This window comes from Stegodyphus dumicola, chromosome 3 (assembly GCF_044657685.1).
Source record: "Stegodyphus dumicola isolate Sdum_Otavi_A_Nest chromosome 3, ASM4465768v1".
Lineage (NCBI taxonomy): Eukaryota > Metazoa > Arthropoda > Arachnida > Araneae > Eresidae > Stegodyphus > Stegodyphus dumicola.
The window spans coordinates 170289243-170311989 of NC_140770.1; the positions used below are offsets into that span (position 1 = coordinate 170289243).

The window sequence follows — 22747 nt, forward strand, 5'->3', positions numbered from 1 at the left end:
CTTAGCAGTATTTTCGATATCTTTATCTATACCATTCCAAAATACGTAAGATCTAGCTGTTGCTTTCATCTTTATAGTCCTTAAGTGTCCGTGGTGCAACTCTTTCAAAACATTATCACGGTATCGTTTTGGAATACAAACGTGTTGACCATACATTATACAGCCCTCTTGGAGACTGTACTCCATCTCCCTTCCTTTTAATTCACCGCCGCTTTGAAGTAATTATAGCAGAGGATTGAGTTCAGCATCTATTTCAGTTTCTTTAGCCAAATCTCTGGCCGTGATAGAAAGAGTTTCAACCTGCTGTAATTAAAAAATAGTTACATCATCGTGAACAGACAGTTCTGATTTCGTCGGCAATCGTGATAGAAAGTCAGCATTACCATACTCGTTTGTTTTACGGTAAATAATATCGAATTGGAATGACTGTAAAGTCAAAGCGTAATGTAGGAGTCTTGTTGCTGCCAAAACTGTCATGCCTTTCTTTGAGCCGAAAATTTCAATAAGAAGTTTATGATCTGTAATTAATGTAAATTTCCTGCGTTTTAAGTACGGACAATTTTTTTTTTTATTTCCCAAAATGATTGACAAGCTTCTTTATCGGTTCGAGAATATTTTTTCTCCGTTTCAATCAGTGTTCTTGAAGCATATGCAATTGTCCTTTCTGTTCAATCAGGAAGTTTGTGAGAAAGTACCGCACCTAACCCTACTGGTGATGCATCAGTTGCCAATGTTAAGGATTTATTTCCTGGAAAATAAGCCTTCGACATGTGGGTGGGCTTTTCTTTCCTCAGAAGTGGACATGCCTGCATTCAGAAGTTAGAATCGATTTTTAAGGCATATTTAGTATTAAGAGACTTTTTTTTTTTTTTTTTGATGAAATTATAGTTAACTTACACAAAAGAAGTACTGGAGTCCTTTTATTTAGGGCTCCAGTGCCTTCCGTCTAAAGTTATGGTTTATCTCGCAAACTGAGAAGCACCGGAGTCGGGCTCCGGCGCATTTTAAGCACTGTTATATATATATAACAGAGCTGAATCTGAAAGCTTTCAGATTTTATATTACGCCCAAAGAGCCGTTTTTTTAACGTTTTGTACGTTACCTTTATTTATTAAATATCATGTTCTTCGCACTTAAGCCATAAAATTCAATTCAACAGCAATATCAAAAAACATTTAAAAGAGCATATCTTTAGAATTTCCGATACACAGTTTCGCGCGCTGAAAATAATCCCCCCCCCCCGTACAGCATTGAAATGGCTCGCTTTAAAATCGTTGAGTTTCTTAATCAAAAGCTCATAAATGCTTTACAAAGCATGAAATACGAGGGCTATCCAGAAAGTAGATTACGTTTTGGAATAAAAAAATAAACAAAGTATAGGAAACAAATTTTATTATATACAGATGAAAGCCACACTCAAATACTACTTTTCTACATAGTCACCATACAAATTAAGGCATTTATCGTAGCGATGTACGAGCTTGGAAATTCCTTCGTCGAAAAATTCGGCCGCCTGCGCCTTCAACCACTTCGTTACCTCTTCTTGCCTTCCATCTTGCACAAAACTTGTGGTAACCAAGCTTTTCGCTGATGATTTCGTGCAACAAACTTCGCGAAATTTGTGGAAAACTCAAAGAAAGTTCCGTTATTGTGATATTTCGATTTTCACGGACTTTAGCATCGACTTTTTCGAGAAGTTCGGCGGTCACTATGCTGGGTCTCCCACTTCGATCTTCGTCGTGAACATTGGTTCGGCCATTTTGAAATCTTATGACCCACTGACGCACTCCACCTTCAGTGATAATGTTGTCCCCATACACTTCACGAAGCTGCCGATAGATTTCTATCGGTTTACAGTTTTTTGCAGTCAGAAACCTTATTACTGAGCGCACCTCGCAGCTCGCGGGATTTTCAATTAACGCAGACATTTCAAACCGTCACAGTATCTGAACGGAGCACAGCACGAACCTCTCACTAGCACGGCTAGATGCAGACTGAGCTGCGCAACGCTCTGACCTCAAGATGGCCGCGCTAGCCCCGCCCCTAGCGGCCACAGACGGAAACGTAATCTACTTCCTGGATGGCCCTCGTAGATAATAAAACAAATTCCAAATTAGGGCTTCCAGATACTCATATTCAGTGGAAGATTACGTTATTCAAAATTTAGTGGCTTTAGGTACCTTTATTTTATCACAATGCTAGAAACTTACTTGCTTTTATGCAGATTCTTCATTTTTAATTTTCTTAAATATAATATAGGGCTCTAATATTTGGTGGCTGCAATTTAAAAAGTGATTCGCCGTTTATAATGAATCAGCGCAAAGTGCCAAAACGAAATTAATAGCCCTTTGGGGCTAAAAATAGAATTAAAAATAACTAAAGCAAAGCAAGAAGAATTCTTAGTGAATAATAATAATAATATATATATATATGAAAGGTTTTAGATTTTAAATTACGTCCAAAGAGGCGTTTGTTTAACTTTTGTGTGTTACCTATATTTATTAAATATCATGTTCTTCGCACCTTAACCATAAATTTCAGTTCAATAGCAATGTCGTAAAATAATTTTAAAATGAGCCTATCTTTACAATTTCCGATACACAGTTCCGCGCGCTGGAAATAAAAAGGTCCCCCCCCCCCCGGGTAAACTGCTTGCTTTCAAATCGTTGAGTTTGTTACTCAAAAATTCGTTAAAGTTTTGCAAAATGGGAAATCGATCATAAAACAAATTCCAAATTTCAAATTTGGGCTTTCACATGCCCATATTCGTAGTAGGATTACGTCATTCAAAATTCGATGGCTCTATGTGTCGTTGTTTATCACAATGCGAGAAATAGACATACATTTATGCAGATTTTTCATTATTTAATTTCCTCAAACATAATGCAGGACATTTGGTGGCAACAGTTTGAAAAGTGAATGAACTTTGATAGTGATTCAACGCAAAATCGCACAACGAAAACAATAGTCCTTCAGGGACACGCCCCTTTGGACTAAAAGAAAAAAAAAAAAAAAGTTACTTACGTATCTTTCAAGCAAAGGGAGAGCAATAGAGTGTTAAATCCTGAAGGAAAATTTCGATATATTCAGTTAGAACATGTGGAAACTCTACGCATAACTTCTCGCATTCATTCATTCAGTTGTAAACGCGGTAGATTTTAATCTCGAAACTAAAGAGAAAGTTACTAAAAATAAATAAAAGATGTATTTTTGTTTGTTTGTTTGGTGCTTACTAATTATTTCCTAGTGAAAACATCGCGGAGAAATCAGTATTGGAGGGAAACATTGCTACAGCAATTTGTTCGTGGCGTCATAAAATATTTTGATCCACTAGCTCTAAAGTAATTATTATCAAAAAGAAGAAATATATAATTACTTTAATGAGTCCAGTTAGTATAAATTCACCTGCTCAGCTATACATCAATAATAAAAGAGGTGAAGTTTTTGAAGAATGCGTATATTGCTTTTAAATTGCTTAATTTGTTAACCAACAACATAAAAATTTAAAAGAAAATTTAAATATTTTACACTTCGGCGAATATGAGTGAGGGTTATTGTTTGAGAAAATGATTCACAATGGTAAATTGTTAGTAGTGCTTTCTAATGTGGTAAATGCCGTAGATATGCTATCTCATCTCTACACGATATACTATTCAGTTAATTGTTGAAGCTCAGAGAAAATTTAGTTTGGTTTGTTTTCAGGCGAGGGCTGCCTGCCTAAATAGAGGGATGTATTCGTGGAGGACTTTCGAAGGAAAACTGGCTCGTAAAAACCACGAAAACGTCCATGCAGATAAGCCCGTTTGCCAGAAATCGAACCCCAAACCGAAATACCAGAGTTCAGTGACTGTACCGCTCGGCCGCTGGTGGAAACGCAGTGCAACGAATAAGAATGTAAGTTTTTACGGTTATTTATTTATCTTCTCATCTTTCATTTGTCATTAATTCGATTTTAAACAAAGCGTTTCAATGAACAAGAATTCAGTGACTTACTAGTAATTTCAGGAAGCTTATTAATTTCATTACTGCTACCTTTTTTAAATGTTAAGGATGTTTATAATCGTAAACCCCCATTACATCATTTAAAATTAGAAAAATCTCTAAAGCAATGCTTTACTTATATTTAATCTACATACAACAGAATCTGACTTATCCGAACCAGGTGTACGAAGCACTTTCAGATAACATAATTTCACGGGTAGAACAAGGTGTAATATGAACTATAAATATTTGCACAAAGCTCAAGTTTTGATCTCAGGTTTTCCCTAACTTTAAAGGGGATACTGAATTTATTAAAATTAAAAACTAAAAGATATCTTAATTTTATATCAGGAAATATAACTCATTAAATTCAATAAACTTTTTTACCTAATTTTATTTTCTATAAAACTTGAAATTAAGTTTAATAAGTATAAAAAATATTTTTCTTAAAATATTTGGATAAAAAGCTTAAATACAGGCATTATAAAAGGAAAAAACTCTGATGTGGATACTACAGACTTCCTTGTACGATTTCTTAAATAATACTCATTTTTTCCTGGCTTTCCTTTAAACTTATTTTTTCGAATTATTCCAACTTATAACCGATACCTCAGGGCAAGTCGAAAATGACATAAAACATTGCAAATTTTGAAATTAAAGATCCCGTCGAGTTTTGTCGTACAGCAGTCAAATTTCTTGTAGTTTTATTTTTTGTAAACGAGTTTAAAATTCTCCTAAACATACGTGTAGGAACTGGGAGATCGCATTAAAAGTTAGATTTCACTTTTTTCCAATTTTTTTTTTCGGACTTTACCAAAACACGAATTTGTCGTGCTCGAACCACTTTCAATACTCCGCGATGGGCCATTTGCATTAGTTTTGATGGTTTTGCCCATGAGCAACACGTGAATACGATCCAGTTTTCTTCAGAAAGTCCTCCATAAAGGCTTTCTTTTCTTTAGACGGGCATCTCTAGTACTGTAATCTAGTACCGTAATCCAGCTGTAATCTAAATACTATCTAATTCCTAATCCTTCTTCCGTTCAAAGAAGTGTGGTCATACAAAAATTTATGCTTAAGTTTCAGCTATGAAAATAAATGCAAAATAGAAATGGCTGCTTAGTTTTGAAGTTTAAGCTTCTCTTAAAATGCATTTGTTTATATCCAAAAATAAGCATTTGACATTAGTGGGGAAATTTATTTTATAAGTATTTTTTTGTAATTAATAATTTTAATCGGTATTGAAGTATCATATATCATTATTATAGATGTATAAAATTAAAATTTCATAAACTGTATGATATTTTAATTATTATTAAATAAAATATACCTTCATTTTTAGTTTAAAGGGGCTTTGTCCTTGAAGGACTATTGTTTTCGTTTTGCGATTTTGCGTTGGTTCACTATAAATGTCTGTTTCATTTTTCAATGTGTTGCCCCCGAATGTTAGAGTCCTGCATTATATTTGAAAAAAATTAAATGATGAAAAATCTGCATAAATGTATGTGTATTTCTCGCATCGTGATAAAACAACGGTACATAGAGCCATCGAATTTTGAATGACGTAATCTTCCTACGAATATGGGCATGTGGAAGACCAAATTTGAGATTTGGAATTTGTTTTATGATAGATTTCCTATTTTGTAAAACTTTAACGAATTTTTTATTAAGAAACCCAAGGATTTCAAAGCGAGTAATGGCAACGTTGTACCAAAAAAAAAAAAAATAAATAAAAAAAAAAAAAATCTCCAGCTTGCGAGTCTCTGTATCGGAAATTCTAAAGATATGCTCATTTTAAAACTATTATGCGATATTAAAAACTGAATTTTATGGTTTAAGTGCGAAAAACGTGATATTTAATAAATAACTGTAACACACAAAATGTTAAAAAAAAAAAAAAAAAAAAAAAACGCGCCTTTAGACGTAGTTTAAAATCTTAAACCTTTCAGATTTTTTTTTTAATTAAATCAAATTAGAAAAAGGACTTTAAACCTTGTCATGTTCTACTCACAAGTTAACTCTTATTAAGAAATTAACTTTCAAAATATTACATTAATGTCATTTCATTTGCTAAGGATAAGCTAATTTTCTAACATGACTTAAGTGATTTTGAATAGTGACAGTCAATTCTACCGCTACGGGGGGGGGAGGGATGTTACTTTATAGGCCACTTTCCATGGAGGTAGGAAAGGGAGGAGGGGCCATTCCGTGCTAGAAGTGAAGCACTGCTTTGAAGCTTGGGTCACCAGACGGGGTGTTCTTTGTTTACATTCAGAAGCTCGCTTGACAAGATTCTGATAGTATTTCGACACACGACAGTTCCATAGAAATCGAAAAAGGGACACTCTCGCATGAAAGAAACATTCATAGTGTGATGGATAATAGCAATTTGTATAGTTTACTGACATTTACGCAAAATTCACATCTTGGTTATTTTTCGATAACTAACAACAGCGATTTTGATTATGAATTTGTTTTATAAAATTCTAAGCTGTTGCACTACAAAAATATAGATTTTAAGAAAATTGCTAAAAGAGATCTACCAAAATTTATTTTCTAGAAGATTTGAAAAGTTTGAAACTTGATGGCTAAATGTAAATATAAAATTATGTATGTTAAAATATTTGTAATTAGGCACATAGGTCAGATTAAGTTTTTATTAAATAGAGTAACGCATGCAAGGGCTATCTGCCTAAAGAGAGAGATGCCATCGTGGAGGAATTTTGAAGAAAAACTGACCTTTGAGTGGGTATTAAAAATAATACTTATAATTTTCATTCAAATTATATTCATATATATTTTTTATGTAAAACTTTCGGGTGTATGCTAAATTAGTGTAAATTACTTTACACGAAAAATATAGTGAATGCACAGAAATTAAAGATTTGCACGTGCCGGAAATGATAAATAGGAAATATGTATGGGTATTTATGCATGTGCTTGCAAAAAGCATGTATCTGCCTTTGACAAAATACTTAAATATTCATTAAATTATTTATAAATGTATTTGAAATGAAGAATTTATTCACTTATAAACAACTGTGAAAGTACTGTGAAGAAATCTAATGATTAAATGTATCTAATTTATAATGATTATAAATGTTATCTAAATATATAATAACCTTAATATTAAATTATAAACATAAATTGATATCCTGTTGACAAATACGTTATAAAACTTTTTAAGCAAGAATTGTTCGTATTGGAAAGCAATCTGTTAAAAGGTATTGTAAAGCAAATGCTATGAGATGCGCACTTAAGAACGTAATAAAGAGTTTTGGAATATGTATTGTTGAAATAAAGGGTAAAAAAAAATCTGATAAGTATAATTAAAAGAATTATTCCCCTTACATTTTATAATAATTCAGTTACAAGTTTTAAATAATACTTAAAAAAAAAAAAAAAAAAAAAAAACTTATTTTATTCCCTTTCAGAAATGTTCAGAGAAAGTCAAATACTATTTAATACCTATTTAATTATTAGGAATTAGCGAAATACTTATTTAAAGTATTTCGCTAATTCCTAATAATTATCTAATTTAAAATGAACCGAATAGAGCATTAATTATAAATTGACTTACATTTTTCTATTTAAAAGAAGCCAAAAAATCATGTCATATTTAAGAAAGTATTTTAGGAAGAAGCTCTATAAATAGAAAAGAAATAATGCATAATTTTAATATTAATAATACAATAAGCTTTGATCTTAATTTTTGTACCTCAACCGAATAAAATCGAATTACCTTAATTTGTTTTTCTAATGTAATTAACGAAAACTTGTGAAAATATTTCATTCAAATTAAACCATTCTGAGAAAACTGTCCTGTGAAAAGTATAGCATTTAATTCCGTTCAGAATGAAATGTTGTTTAAAAATATGTTGTTTTCACATACTTAGGACTCTGAAGTGTTGTAGAAAAAGAAAATATATACATTTATATGTATATTTGCGACGTAATTACAAAATATTTACACCCGAACGCGTCAAATCCCATAGAACTCAATGGTAAATGACCCAATGGTTTGGTCACCACGTAGGGATCGCCGGTGCTTCATAGCAGGGTACGGAGAGACTTGTTTAGGGCGACTCCATCTTACTTCCTACCTCCATGCCACTTTGGGCACCGTTAAAAAATCTATGTAAGTACTTGTCATTACCGAGACAAGAGCACTGTTGACTTGTAACCGTTATTTGCGAATGATTGCCAATGGGGGCCGCGGTCGTTTAATGACCGATTTTTATTGCGGATCTTAAAGATAAGAAAAAAGGTTTCATACCAGTAATTGAAGGACTTTAACATTCTTGGGATGCTTGGGCGACCTCCATTGGTGTCCCTATCAAAGTGTTTTCTATGCTGCAGATTCGACATAGATCAGACATAGCAGAAGACCTTTACCAGACAATTTGCAACATAATTAATATCGCACGTCATTATTTCAGATGATAAAAACAATTAGAGAATATATGCTTAGTTATCCATATTTAGTAGTTAAGTGTAGTTAAAAGCGGTCTCTTTCATGTTATTTTCTTTTTCTAATGTTAATTTGCTAAGGTATTTCGATTCCTTCGTTTTATCGGGACGACAAAACAGGGTAAATTAATCTCATAATTATAAATTAAAGCATTCAATCAAGCCCAGCTCTCTCTCATGTTCTTTTATTGGCGATAGTGTTCGAACAAGCTACATTATCTGGCGTTATTTTGCGAAGGACGAACAGAAAAGGGCAAATCATTTTATAGTATGTTGTTGTTTTACTATGAATTTTAAATCAGTAAGACTGCCCAGTATCAGTTCATTTGGTCGCTCGTGTCTGAATAACGTAAGTGAAACGCATAAATCTTGTCAAGACTTTTATTTTAATAGCTTCTCTCCCCCCCCTCTATTTTTCTTTTTAATTCTAGATATATATGACTCATTTTATCAGAACACCCAAATAACATGTAATATCTCATGTTGCTACATTCATTAAGGCATGTAGAAAAGTTTAAATTAGATCGTAATGTCTTAACTTCTTCGGATAAACACTCAAATACAACATCTCGGAGCCTCGTTCCCCCCTTGTTTTTTAAAAGAAAATGTTGTAGCATATGAATATTTTTGCGTCATCTATACCATTAAAGTCGGTATGCATCTGTGTGTTTGTTTGCGGCATTATCTCCTATGGTACGGCGGGGAATTCCTCCGGTACGTCGACGAATTGAATTTCGAAAGAGGTACCCCCTCCCCCCGGCTTCCAAAAATTCGTGGGATACCATTTCGACCATTCCCATCTTCGTACGATTTTAGTTAGCCGAGATATTAATTAAAAACTCTGGAAACGCTAATTTTTACCCTCATTTTTTCTGAGTCTCGCACGCTGGAGATAAAAATCTGCTTTACTTCGAAAAGTGTTCCTACTGTTCGCTTTCAAATTGTAGAGTTTCTTAATAAAAAATATTGCTTAGTTTTACAAAATATGAAATAAAAATAGTATTAAACATATTATTATAATATAAGGTCATATTCTGCCTTGAAGAAAGCACGCGATTGCATGTGACTTCACTGTATGTCGAAAATTGTTTATTAATGTCAACATTTTAAATAAATAGTTGTTGTTGGCAACTTTTTTGTTTCAGGCTATGATAATTGACACGATATATTATTGCCGCGTTAATTCTTTTATTAATAGCAAGAAAATGTTATATTACATTAAATTTAAATTATGACGTCATACGTATTAAACTGAAGTGTCAAAAGCTTTTGTTTCCTGCTTTAGCAATAAAACAATTATTTACGAATTGGTTGTTGCTTGGAAAGCATAAAATAATTTCTTTTATAATGAAATGTTTTCATACATATCCTTTTCATAGGATGAGAACTTTTTCAAGGGTACATACAACTTCCAAATTTTCCTTTTGCTGCAGCCCGCTCACCTGGCGGGCTTGTCAGCCAAGTGAGCTGATTTTAATTTGATATTTTTGACATCCATGTAGTACATGATTATTATTTAACAAATTACAGAATATGTTTGCTAGTTATGTATGATTATTTAACAAATTACAATAAATGTTTCCTAGTTTATTCCTCCCCTTTTTTTAATTAATTTATCGTCGAAAAATCGAGAGGGGAAAATTATGCGAATAATTTAAATTTCGAAGGATGCGATTAAGTAACAAATAGTTATCATCATGAACAACAAACTATCAAAGTATTAATTCTTTTAAAAGTAGGCTAAATTTCAATAACAATACAAAGTAATATTAACGTTTCAATTTCTAATAAGTATCTTCATTTCTATTTCTATGTAAATTAAATCTCGGAAAATTTGATTGTTGTCTCTGCTACCCCTTAAGCCTCAAAATCATCCATAAATAATACGTCAGCTAATAATTCACCCATAAGAACGTGAATACATTAGCTGACTGATCTAAATCATAGACTAAATGTCAATTCGTGCTTGATTAGCTGTGATGAGCCGGTTCTTGTATCGGCTGGCGTAAAGTTCTACAGTTAGGAGGGAAAAGGCTTCGCATAACCTTATCGGGGAATTTGCGAGAGTTTGTTAGTAAGACGAAAGCAATTGCTACAGGGACGAATCCATTTTAAAATTTAAGGAAGCTTTTTTTCTGAACGCGCTGAGGAAGGGAAAATTTACACGATTATTTTTTAAATTTTCAGATTTTAGCACTAACATGTTAGTAGGGAAAATAAGGTATTAATTTTCATACGAATTTATAATTTTAATTTAATTGCTATATATTTGCGTTCAAATGAAATTCATGCGCTTGTAGGAAAACGACTGCTGAACATTGGCAATTTGACCCGGATTCAAATCCTGGAGAATTTGCTGGCTCTATGAGGGTTTTCATGGTTTTCCTTTTGTGTGTCATAAATAAGAATAATCTTTTTCTTAAAAAATTCCCAAAAAGGCATTTTTTCCTTAGGCAGTAACCTGCTTTGTCTTGAACAATAAGCCTAATGAAATCTTTCCGAGAAATTCTGCAATGAAAAATTAAAATGTAACATTGCCTTTTTGAGATTTAAAGGAAACCTTTCACTGACTAGACAGAAATCGATAAAATTCCCTAATTTCAGTTTATTTTTCTAACTTACCATTCCTTCACTCTATTTGGGGAGGGGGGACTTTATTCTTTGTTATCTAATTAGAAGAGAAATAGGTCAATGTGAATTTTAGAATTAGGCGAAAAACAACTCTTAAACAACTTGGAATTGGATGGATTTTGAATTTGTTTCCGAAGAAGAGGTATTTACAACTTTCTAACTTAATTTTAAATATTTTCTAACAGTTCGACTTCTGAATAATTTTCAGAGCACTTAAGTGAGAACTGAATAATAAACAACTTTATAAAATATCACAAAATTTCTGCCATTTCCAGTATTTCCAGAATAAGCAGTAATAATTGAAAAAGCAGGGTTTTAAATTTCAGATTTTTTTTTAAATGCGGTTTTAACAAAAATTGTTCATAGCAGTATATAATTGATAGTACATATTTCTCCAATGATTAGTGGAGTTAAGAATTACGATGAATGAAATACGCATTTAATTAATATAGTTATAACCACGCATTATGATTTCTAAACTGCAATATTTATTTTCGAAAGGCACCCAAAGTTTTTAAGAGAAGAGAGATAAAAAGTTATGTTTATTAAATAAATGTGGACAATAGCTTACCAACGGGTGGACAAGAAAAGCATCGAAATAATAATGGAAGTATAAACAATGACAAGCAATGTCTAAAAATTGAAGAATTTGGAATATTAATTATTTTTAGCCCAAAGGGGCAATTTGCTCAGAAGGCCTATTAATTTCGTTTTTGGCATTTTGCGCTGGTTCACTATAAATGGCGTTTCACTTTTCAAATTGTTGCCACCAAATATTAGAGCCCTGTACTTATTGTATTGTAAAAAAATAAGTAATGAAGATACGTTATACGCCAGAAACAATAAATAAGCCACAAAGTATTAAATTATCTCAGTCTGGTTACGAATTTTAGCACGCTAAACCTATAAACAAAATTGTTAAGCATAGTGATGTACGTTTAGTGGATCCTGGCAAAGATAAGACCGTGAGTGACGATTTTCACTGGGTATCCTGTCGTATTAAAGAATTCTGTTGAGCATTTAAATGCGATTCAACGCCTCTGTTTCGCAAGGGAATATCAACAAGTTGAATTACCTAACAACAATATAAGTAACCTAAGCTTATTACATAGACTCAAAAGTTAAAATATGAAGCATACTTTGCTTTATTCATTGCAGCGGTGAAGACCAAAAGAGATTGGATTTCATAACAGGTCTGGCTTTCTTTACTGAGGATGTTTAAAATGTTTGTTTATGAGAAGTTGTTTTTGTATATGAAGGAATAGACAGGATGCGGCTTGTTTCATAATTTGCATTTCTAAGCTCGCGAAAAATAAGTTACGAGGATATTATTTTGTTAGAAAGTTTTAAGATGTAGCAGATGTTATTTGAAAGAAACGGATGACTTTGTATTGTAGCAGACTGGACTTCTACGAGTGGGGAATGCCGGTTGTTGCCAACCGATTAAAACGCGATTAAGCTAAATCTTTGCTGTTAAATGAAATTAAAATGCATCTCTTAAAACGGGATTTCGGTTTGTTTACGCATTTTTTCTGACTCAAAATAGTATACAACGTCGCATCACCAGAGAGTTTGTTAAGGTTTTTTCGACTCTAATTGAGCTCTATTGAACTAACTTCTGCTAACACATTTTTTTTTTTTTTTAACTTTATCATTAAACATCACGTTTACGCATTTAAGTCACATACGAGTGTGAGGTTTCCTTTAATTTAAATAACCAGTTATTTTACGCTTTGAATTTTTACTAGCACTTCTCTCTTTTCGTTTACCCTCCAGAATTAAATGAGTTCACGTGTATTTAAGTGAGGGTTTGATATTGCTAAGACAGAGCGTGCTCTGCCTCTTGAAGATCACGTTACTAGGTTTGCTGTTCTAAGATAAGAATTCTTGTCTTTGGCCTTGCAGCCGATAGTTAAATTCACGCCGGTGAAGTTTGAGCCAACTTCGCAATAGATTGCTCTGTGTAGCCTTTCAGTATTAGTTATTTAAATTTAGCTTTACAGTTGAATTTTTACTTTGAATTTCTCGTCATACATGCCGGCTGACTTGTTTGTACCAGGTGTGCTTTCTCTTCATCTTACTAAGTTTAAATAAAGGGTCTTTTAAACCCTTCTCAAGCTGCCGTTGTGGTCCAGACATAGCAAGAAGTCCCTTAATGTCTACCAAAGGAAGGCTCAGAGTTTCCAATAGAGAAAGAAGTAAAATCTTATAGAATTCACCTACAAGATCACAAAACTTTTAAGAGAAATTATTTTTAGAATTTCCGGTGCAGTGTTAAGTGGCATACATTTTACTATTTTTCTCAGTCTTTTATCGCTTTATTATATGAATGCTCAGTTTTCTTAATAAGATGGTCTGATGTTGGTGTATTTGATTACGGTAAAGTACACGAGGGCTATCTGCCTATAAGAAACCTTGGCGAAAGACTTTTCTTTTCTAAGGGAGACTGGCTCCACGAAAAAATCCTGTTCATCGAGACTGGAAGCCCGGTCCGAACTATTAGTGTTCAGAGACCTGTATCGCTCGGCCGCTGATGAGCCTAAGATGGCCTATATATACATAGTGTCTTTCTAACTTTAAATACCACTTTCTTCGCACAAACGCCACATAAAGTTCAACGCAAAATCGCAAAATTTTTTATAGCAGCATATGTTTAGAATTCCAGGCCCAGTGTTGCCATTACTTTTTTTCAGTCTTTTCTTATTTTGTCATATGAATATTCAATTTTCTTAGTAGCATAACTTACACAACATTTTTTTTTATGTTTTCTTTATTAACTTTATGTCTTTCTAACCTTATTTATTAAACTTCCTCGCACTTGCGCTATATAAAATTCGTTAACAACAGAGTCGTAGCTAGGGTTTTCAGCGCCCAGGGACAACTGAAGATTTCGCGCCCCCTTATGCTTGCTAAGGATGGAAAACATTTAATTCTAAAATGTCGTAACATCAGTTTAGCGCCCCTTGGATTCTGCGCCCGGGGACAGATGCTCCCCATTGCCCTCCTCTAGCTACGCCCCTGGTTAACAAAATCACAAAATATTCAAAAACAGCATATCTTTAGAATTCTTGATAGCGATTTAAGCATTGCCATGCATTTTCTTATATTTGCTACATTAGTCTTTTTAAAAACAATACATGGGGATAGCATTTGGTAACAACATTATTTTATTTGTGTTGACATACTATTATTTATTTATTATTATTATTTTTTTTACATTCGCTATATTACTTCTTTAAAAATGCTAGCCACTTAAAATAGCTATCATAAGAAAGAAAAAATATAATGGTTTTAATGAATTGATAATAATTAAATTAATAATAATTGAAATGCGTCTCCGTTTATTGTTCGAATAGCTTAGTTTGTTAATTAATAACAGAATAAATTTAAGAAAAAAATTGAATATCTTTTCATGCCATTGGCAATACATTTCTTTTATAGCCCCGAGTTTGCTGGTCAAACTTAAATATCTTAGGCTGCTATCGCACATCTATTTGTTGCGAACGACCAACTGTTTTAAACAATTTTTCTACCTACATTACCTCTGAAAGGAAGACGTGACTTTCTCCTTTCTTTCGCAAAAAATATGAGGTTTTTCATTACCAATAACCGGTTAGCTATCGGCATCCAATCCCGCCATCATCAAGCATCATTTGTAATAAAGAAGTAGTTTCCTCTTTACATGGTAACTACAAAGTGATTTGTGGTGATTAGCTGTTTTACATAATAGAAATAATAAAAAACAAATTCAAAATTCCGACTTCAATGTCTATATGCTCGCATAGACGACTGACGTTGTAGATTTGGGATGCGTCTAAATTCTGCCGTTTATCTACAGGACGAAAACATTTCCTACACATTCTTCATTATTTAATAATGTTTGGTGGCAGCATTTGAAAAGTGATACGGACAAAAACTTCGTGCTCGACACTAATAATACTCTAGTGTTCGAAACTTACGATCTGAAAATTTCAACTTCACTGAGAATTTCTTATGAACTCTTCCTTATGTGTTACCTTAAAAAAGAGTTTACTAGTAAAAGTTTTAGAAACTTAAAAAATACACATAAAGTGAAAATTTTCATTTTTCCCTTAAGTATTATCTTTTATTAGAAACTCTTAAGCTGAATTCTTACATAGTTACAAGTAAATAACACTGATATTTGACTCAAAACGAATTTCGAAGTTAAAAGTTGAACTATTTTCTCCTTCAGTTTCCTTTTGAATGTACTATGCCAAAAACAGAATATCCAAAAATGTACATTACCATTTTGAATAAATATAGAGGGTAACTTTATTTAATAACCAAGTAAAAACTAATTGAGTCATGCCGAAATCTTGTATTAAGAGAACGCATTCAAGGCAATAATATTTGTTTTTAGCTTAAGTTTTCACTTTCTTATTTTCGCCTGCTCATTAATTTCTTCAAAAATTTTAAAATTAAAATGTAAATATTTCCTTTTTTTGTAACATTTACAATTCTTTTCTGTGCTTATGAAATATATGTACGCTGTCCTCCAAAAGTTAAGAAATAGCATGTTTTTCAAAGCTCACCATTGTTAAAATGTCAGTAACATTTAAATTTACAGTTTATATGCATGACAGTAACGAAGTTTAAGAAAATATATGGAAAAACAATAGCTAACATTTTTATTTTATAGAAATGAATACTTATACAGGAGTTGGCGAAAAGTTGCTAAAATTTTATGTTTTTTTCACGAGTGTTGATCTTTAATTGTTATTAGCAATTTCGTTGACAATATCTAGGAGAATCGATCAATGTCCAGGAGACATCATTTGATGATTTGTTAAGGTGGCGAGCGATCGGATAGATGAAAATGGGATTGTCACAAGCTGATGCTGCTAGGCGTATCAATGTATCCCGTAGAGTGGTCCACCCACTATGGAATCAGTTTGAATCCGAAGATTCTGGGTCTAGAAGACATATTCTAAGCAGACCATGATTTACAACGCCTTCAGAAGACAGTTATTTAAAGCTCTTTCACCTCAAAGGCGTAGCAACATTATTGTGGCTCAGTTCATGGCAGATCATTTAGTGGCAATAAGAATTTCAGCTACTGCAGTGCGCAGACGCCTGCACGATACAGGTTCGTATGCAAGAGTACCAGTTGTTTGTGTCCCCTCGATCCGAGGGCACAGAGGTGCCAATTTATGTTGAGCAAGAGAACACGTCTCCCGGTCTAATCAACAATGGGCGTCTGTTTTCGTCACAGACGAGTCCAGGCTCACAGTGAAGAGTGATTTAAGTAGTCAGTTGTTCTGGATGCAACAGCGCACCAGATACAACCTATCCCACGTTGTGGAAAGACACAGTTACAGAAATGGTAATGGTTTGAGCTGGGATCTCTCTCTGTGGTCAAATTGACCTAAATGTGTTCCATGGAGGAACTTTGACCGGTGTGAGATATCGAGACGACATCATTGTTCATTATGTTCCCTCATACGCCAATGATATTAGTCCTGGATTTCTTCTGATGAAAGATAATGCGCGACCGCACCGAGATCGGGTTGCTGAAGAAGATCTTGAGGGTCACGGTATGGAGCGTATGGCGGAGGGAATGGCCGACTCAATCTCCAGACCTGAATCCGATACAGCATCCTTGGGACTACCTTGAGAGACAGGTTGCTGCTATAAGTCCTCCTCTAAGGTCGTTAGATGATTGAACCAGGGTTACTCCATGTCTGATCGTTGCTTCCCAGTGAAAGAAAGTAAAACTTTCTTAATATTTTCTAAATTCATTAATTAAAGGAAAGAATATGAAGAACTTATTTTCATAAACTTATTTCAAAGAACTTATTTTCATTCTTTCAATCTAGTTACAACGTAGATCAAAAACTCTAACAGGGAAATTATAATGATATTTTATCTATGCTAATAATTTGCTTTTGTTATTTATTTTTTTAAATAATTAAAGCAGAGAAAAGCTTTAAGAAATTTCACATTTTACTACCACTCCTCCCTCCAAATGCTATGGAACAATTAACTATATCAATAAAAAGAAAACGTAAAAATATATCTATTTACCGAAAATGAGTTATTTTCTAAAAGTATGAAATAAAAATGTCACTCGCTTTCAAGGTAAATCTGACAAAACAAAAAGTATAAAATCCGAATTGACTCTTAACAAGAAGTTTAAGTCTAATACAGCCTTTTTATTATACAGCTATATTTTTTTAAATTCTGGTCCTTTTTCTTATTCTCCGTTCTGTGTTTGGATGAAAATTTTACTTATTTATTAAAATGTATTGTAACACAATTTTCAATTTTTATAAATGACATTCCTACCAGCTAGAAAAATAAATTCCTTTTTTAGTTGGTGTTAATAATTATTCTGATCGGCATTTTTATTCTTGTGCATTCCAAATAAGCATCAAAGAGTAAAAAATCTTAACAAAAAGAACTTATTTTCATTCTTTCAATCTAGTTACAACGTAGATCAAAAACTCTAACAGGGAAATTATAATGATATTTTATCCATGCTAATAATTTGCTTTTGTTATTTATTTTTTTAAATAATTAAAGCAGAGAAAAGCTTTAAGAAATTTCACATTTTACTACCACTCCTCCCTCCAAATGCTATGGAACAATTAACTATATCAATAAAAAGAAATTTTGAAAACATCTCTGCAAATCTGTACGCAGCTAGGCTGCTAGACAGTTAGGCTGCTCAAGAAGGAGACGGTTCAACAGTCGTAAACCTATTATTTTATCTCTGTTCTATCTTTAAATCCCTTTTCATACCCTTGACCTCTTTTTGTCCTCACTAATATTGTCTGTCTCATTAGATGTTGTTAACGTTTAATTATTTCTCTAACCAAGGCTGCAACAGTAAGCTCGGTCCAATTCCGTTATTTCTACCTCTTGAATATTTATTAGCCCGAAAGGCACATTAGTCCCAAAGACATATTAGCCTCAAAGCGGCATTTTGTGTTGAAAGACTTAAATGCTTTGTATCACTTTTCAAATTGTTGCCACTAAATATTGCAGTCCTCTGTTATGTTTAAAGAAATTAAATAATGAACAGTCTGGATGAATGTATGCATGTTTCTCGCACTTTGAAAAAAAAAAAAAAAAAAAAAAAAAAAAGGTACCTGGAGCCATCCAATTTTGAATAACGCAGTCCTCCATCCGAACATGGGCACCAGAAAACCCGAATTTGCATTTCGTATTTGTTTTATTATCTGTTTCATATTTTGTTTTTGATTAAAAAACTCAACAACAGCAAGGTACTAAGAAATTCTCCCCCTCCCTTTAAAATTGTATCTTCGCAGGATAATTTTAATAGCAATTCAAAATACTACAACAACTGAAAATCAACACTAGAAAAATAGCTCACCCCATAGAATAGTAACAAGACTGCAAGGGCAAAACTATTGTAATGTAAGCATATTACTATACAGTTTGTATGTACTTGATAAAAATAATATTGTAAAGCAGTTTAAATGATATTGAAAATCCAGTCAACGTGTAAATGAATTACAAGTTTACTTTGATTATCTCAGTAAAAGTATTGTAAATATGAATTCAGATAATGTTTAAATGTACACATAGCTGTCATGATTTTATGTAATTATCATGTGTAACTTGTACAAGACAATGTTTGTAATCAAAATATCTATGCTTATACACTATATTTATATTTTTACACGGAGGAAATATTCCCTTCTGCCAGGATGACTATTAACACTGTAAGACTTTTACAACAAAGTCAGGTCAGTGGTTATCTCAGGTGGCGCTCAGTCAGTAGCAACACTGTAGGGAAAAAACATTTTTATCTACAGCGCGAGGGACTGTCTATTCGAAATTCTAAAGATATGCGGTTTTTAAATATTTTGTATTTTCGCTTTTGAATCAAAATGTGGCTTAAGCACCAAGAAAGTGATATTTAATAAATCAAATAAACATAAAAACCGTTAATAATAATAATAATAAAAAAAAAAAAAACAAATATTTTACATTGCCATCTTTGTAAGAAGATTCAATATTGATACGATAAATTGAGAAAAAACAGAAAAATATAAGCCAACACTTGACGCTGCATGAGGAATTATAAACGTATACAGCTATGCAGCTTTTAATTTTTTTTTTTTTTTTTTTTTTTTTGTAATTTTGCTGCTGAATTGTAATATATGGCGTACGTGCAAAGAAAATGATGCTTAATAATAAAGCAGAAAAGACCCTCCTCCCCAATAAAAAAATTGTGTAACAGTAAACTGGTAGTGAGTGTAACAACAAACTGCGAGCTAAGCGAGAGCGTAAAAAAAACTTTAACAAAACCCTTTTGTGGAAACTTTAAAATTTCAAACTTTTCAGATTCAAATGAAGGATCAAATACACGACGTAAGATCATCTGACAGGTCAGAATTTTTTTAAACAAAATAAAAATCTTTTATCAACAAAATTAAAAATATTTTAACTAAATATGAAATTTCGTTTACTAAATATTTGTCGAAACATACGTAAACAATAATAATAATATCACAAATGAAAAATTCAAATTTATATTTATTTTCAATTTGAAATTTAGATTTGGGTACCTGCGAGATCTTTTTTTTATTGTTTAAACATTGTAATTTAAACATACTGACAGCTAAATATTAATATTTCAAACTGACATTTATTTTAAATAATTCTGATTTATTTAGTTAAACATTAAATAAATTACATAAATTTAAATTAAATATGAACAAGTTCTGATACCTTTTTTTTAACTTTACAAGAGAAAACTTGAGAATAAATAATGACAACTCGTCTCTTTCTCTTATTTATTAAATTTGTCTTCGACACGCAAATTAAAATACGTATATTAGTACGTAAATAATTACACATTTTTTTATATAAATGCAAAATTTGTTTTCATAAATGCCCTTGGATTAAAAAAAACACAACTAAAAATTATCGCCATCACGATGACACAAATGCTCCTCTTTTCTGACTGGTTTTCAACTGTGAGAAAAAGTTGTTCACTTTTAAATGTATTCTCGAACAAAGATTATTCTAAGTCCAAAATTTAGTAACTGGGAATCTTTATTTTATTTTATTTATTTATAAGTACGGAAAAAGTTAGCAAAATCTATATCATTAAACTTTTGAATAAGATTTATATCACAGTGTAAACTAATTAGCTGAATTTATAGATTTTCTGGTAGGTTAATTCAGATTCGTTTTTAATATTAATGAAAATAATGCAAACTAGGATGTCAAATAATTAAAATCCTGAAATTTTTGCAACAGCGTTATTTGCAACAAATACATAACTGAGATCGGTTTCATAAAACTGCTTCGCGGGCTGCTAGTTTGAGAACACTGACCTAGCGAATATTCAAAGTCAGTTTTTCTTCTCAGACTTCTCGTCGCCGGAGCCGGCTCTATCAGCGATGCAACACGTGCATTTGCAACGGTCGGCAAAATAGGCCTAAACTACTCAATTAGCGTACAGTTCATTTGAAAAAGAAGAGTGCTGTATGTTATTACTACATTGTGCGGCAGAATTCTTAAACCCAGCTTCAATTTAAAGTTTTCAGTTTGCATTTTTTAAATTATTTATTTACTTGTTTATGGAAATTATTTTCAATTCTAAATTGAAGAGTTTCGAATTGTATGTGAAGAACCAACCACGCATGCAAAATTATGTTTGTATAGTTCTTATATCTTCGTAGTGGTTAATATGATATCAGTTTTTCTAAAACAGTGGTTTTCAACCTGTTTCGTACCATTCGCATTCGCCCCTGGCTAGAAAATCATTCCGCCACTTTCCAGAAATAACAAAAGGAATACAAAATGTTATTTAATATCAAAGCTTATATCAAAGTAGTTTTGTATATTCATAAACTAAAACTAAATGCTTAACAGCTAAATAAAAGTTTAATTGCGTTTTCCCTGAAACTGTTAAATTCCCTCAGTTCAGAATCCCTTTTCTAAAGGAATGCAAATCATTTATATTTTCTATGACACATAAAATTCGATTTTAAAATGAAAAAAAAAAAAAAAAAAAAAAAAAAAAAAAAAAGGAAAAAGGGAAAAAAAAAATCTGAAAGGATTCAGATTTTAAATTACGTCCAAAGGGACGCTTTTCTACCATTTTGTGTGTTACCTTTGTTTATTAAATAGCACGTTCTTCGCACTTAAACCATAAAATTCAGTTCAAGAGCAATATTGCAAAATAATTTTAAATTGAGCATATTGATACACAGTCTCGCGCGCTGGAGACAGATGTTTTTTCTGTACAACGTTGCCATTGCTCGCTCTGAAATCCTTGAGTTTGTTAATCGAAAATTCGTTAAAGTTTTACAAAATATGAAATCGATCATAAAACAAATTTCAAATTTGGGCTTCCAGATGCCCATATTCGAAGTAGGATTACGTCATTCAAAATTGCATGGAATTAGGTACCGTTGTTTTATAACAATGCGAGAAACATACATACATTTAGGCAGATTCTTTATTATTTAATTTCTTCAAATATAATACTGAGCGATAATATTTGGTGGCAAAAGCTTGAAAAGTGAAAGAGACATTCAGAGTGAATCGATGTAAAATCGCAAAACGAAAATAATAGTCCCTCAGGCACAAAGACCTAATAAAAAAAAAAAAAAAAAAAAAAAAAAAAAAAGTACTTTAAGGAAATAAAAAAACGCAATAAAACAAATAGTGAAAATAGATTAAACAAACTAAGAATTTCAAAATTAAACAATCATTTCGTGCCTAAAGAAATACAATATAAAAACATCAACAAAGTTTTACTTTTTAATTTAAACTAAATTAATATATAAAGAAAAAAGTCTGAAAGGTTTCAGATTTTACCAGTCGCTCAGAACGGTTTGTTAAGGTTTTTTATGTTCTCGCTGAACTGGCAGTCTACCAGTCAGCTGTTACACTCACTACTAATAACCACCATTGTTTTATCTTTTTAGCTTTATCATGATTGTGATATGTAAAGTAAAATGCTCAAACTGTGCGAAATCGATGCCGCACTACAGTAAAAGAAACTTCACATATATATAACGAAATAAACAATAATACATAAATACATATAACGAAACATAAATACATAGAAGTAAACTGATAACCATTTGGATTTCAGTATGACAATGTCTTTATTATCTCATAAATTTGTCCAAATAAAATTAATACTTTAGGTTGAATTTATTTTTATGAACATGAAATTAAAAATGCGCCATAAAATGAAAAGGATACTTAAAAGTTCGAATGATAAATTTGTATTATAGAAACTTTTTAATTTGGTAAATTCATACGAAATAAGTTAATTACACTAAGAAAATTTTCGTAAAGTTCACTTTGGAGATTTGGGTTTTAAAGACGAATTGTGAGTGTCTCCTTTTTTCTTTTTCATTCATTGTCTGCAAATATTCAACTTTAGTGAGTTAACTTTCTCTGTCATGTTCCCCTAATTCATTCACCGACGAGGTTAACGCCCATTGAAGTTAATACGATAGTCTTAATGGTAGATATGTTCTAGAAGGCGCGGTTAACTAAATAGATTGTTCACCAATGGCATTAAAAGGCGGGGCTTCAAAAAATCTCCATAGTAACGGCCTCTGTGATAGGCGAGAGAGATAAACGGCTTTTATTTATTTACTTTTCTGCGTTTATCTGGCATGTCACGGAGCTAAATGGGAGGGAT

General features: G+C 32.2%; 1 protein-coding gene across 1 annotated transcript in view; it reads left to right on the forward strand.

Annotated features, from left to right (window-relative positions):
* Positions 1 to 22747, forward strand: part of LOC146998197 (uncharacterized) — a 145031-nt gene that overhangs the window by 92143 nt on the left and 30141 nt on the right. The window contains exon 2 of the mRNA XM_085812381.1: positions 3703 to 3894. Within this exon, the coding sequence (XP_085668507.1) occupies positions 3703 to 3894 (192 nt within the window). The remainder of the gene's footprint in view (positions 1 to 3702; positions 3895 to 22747) is intronic.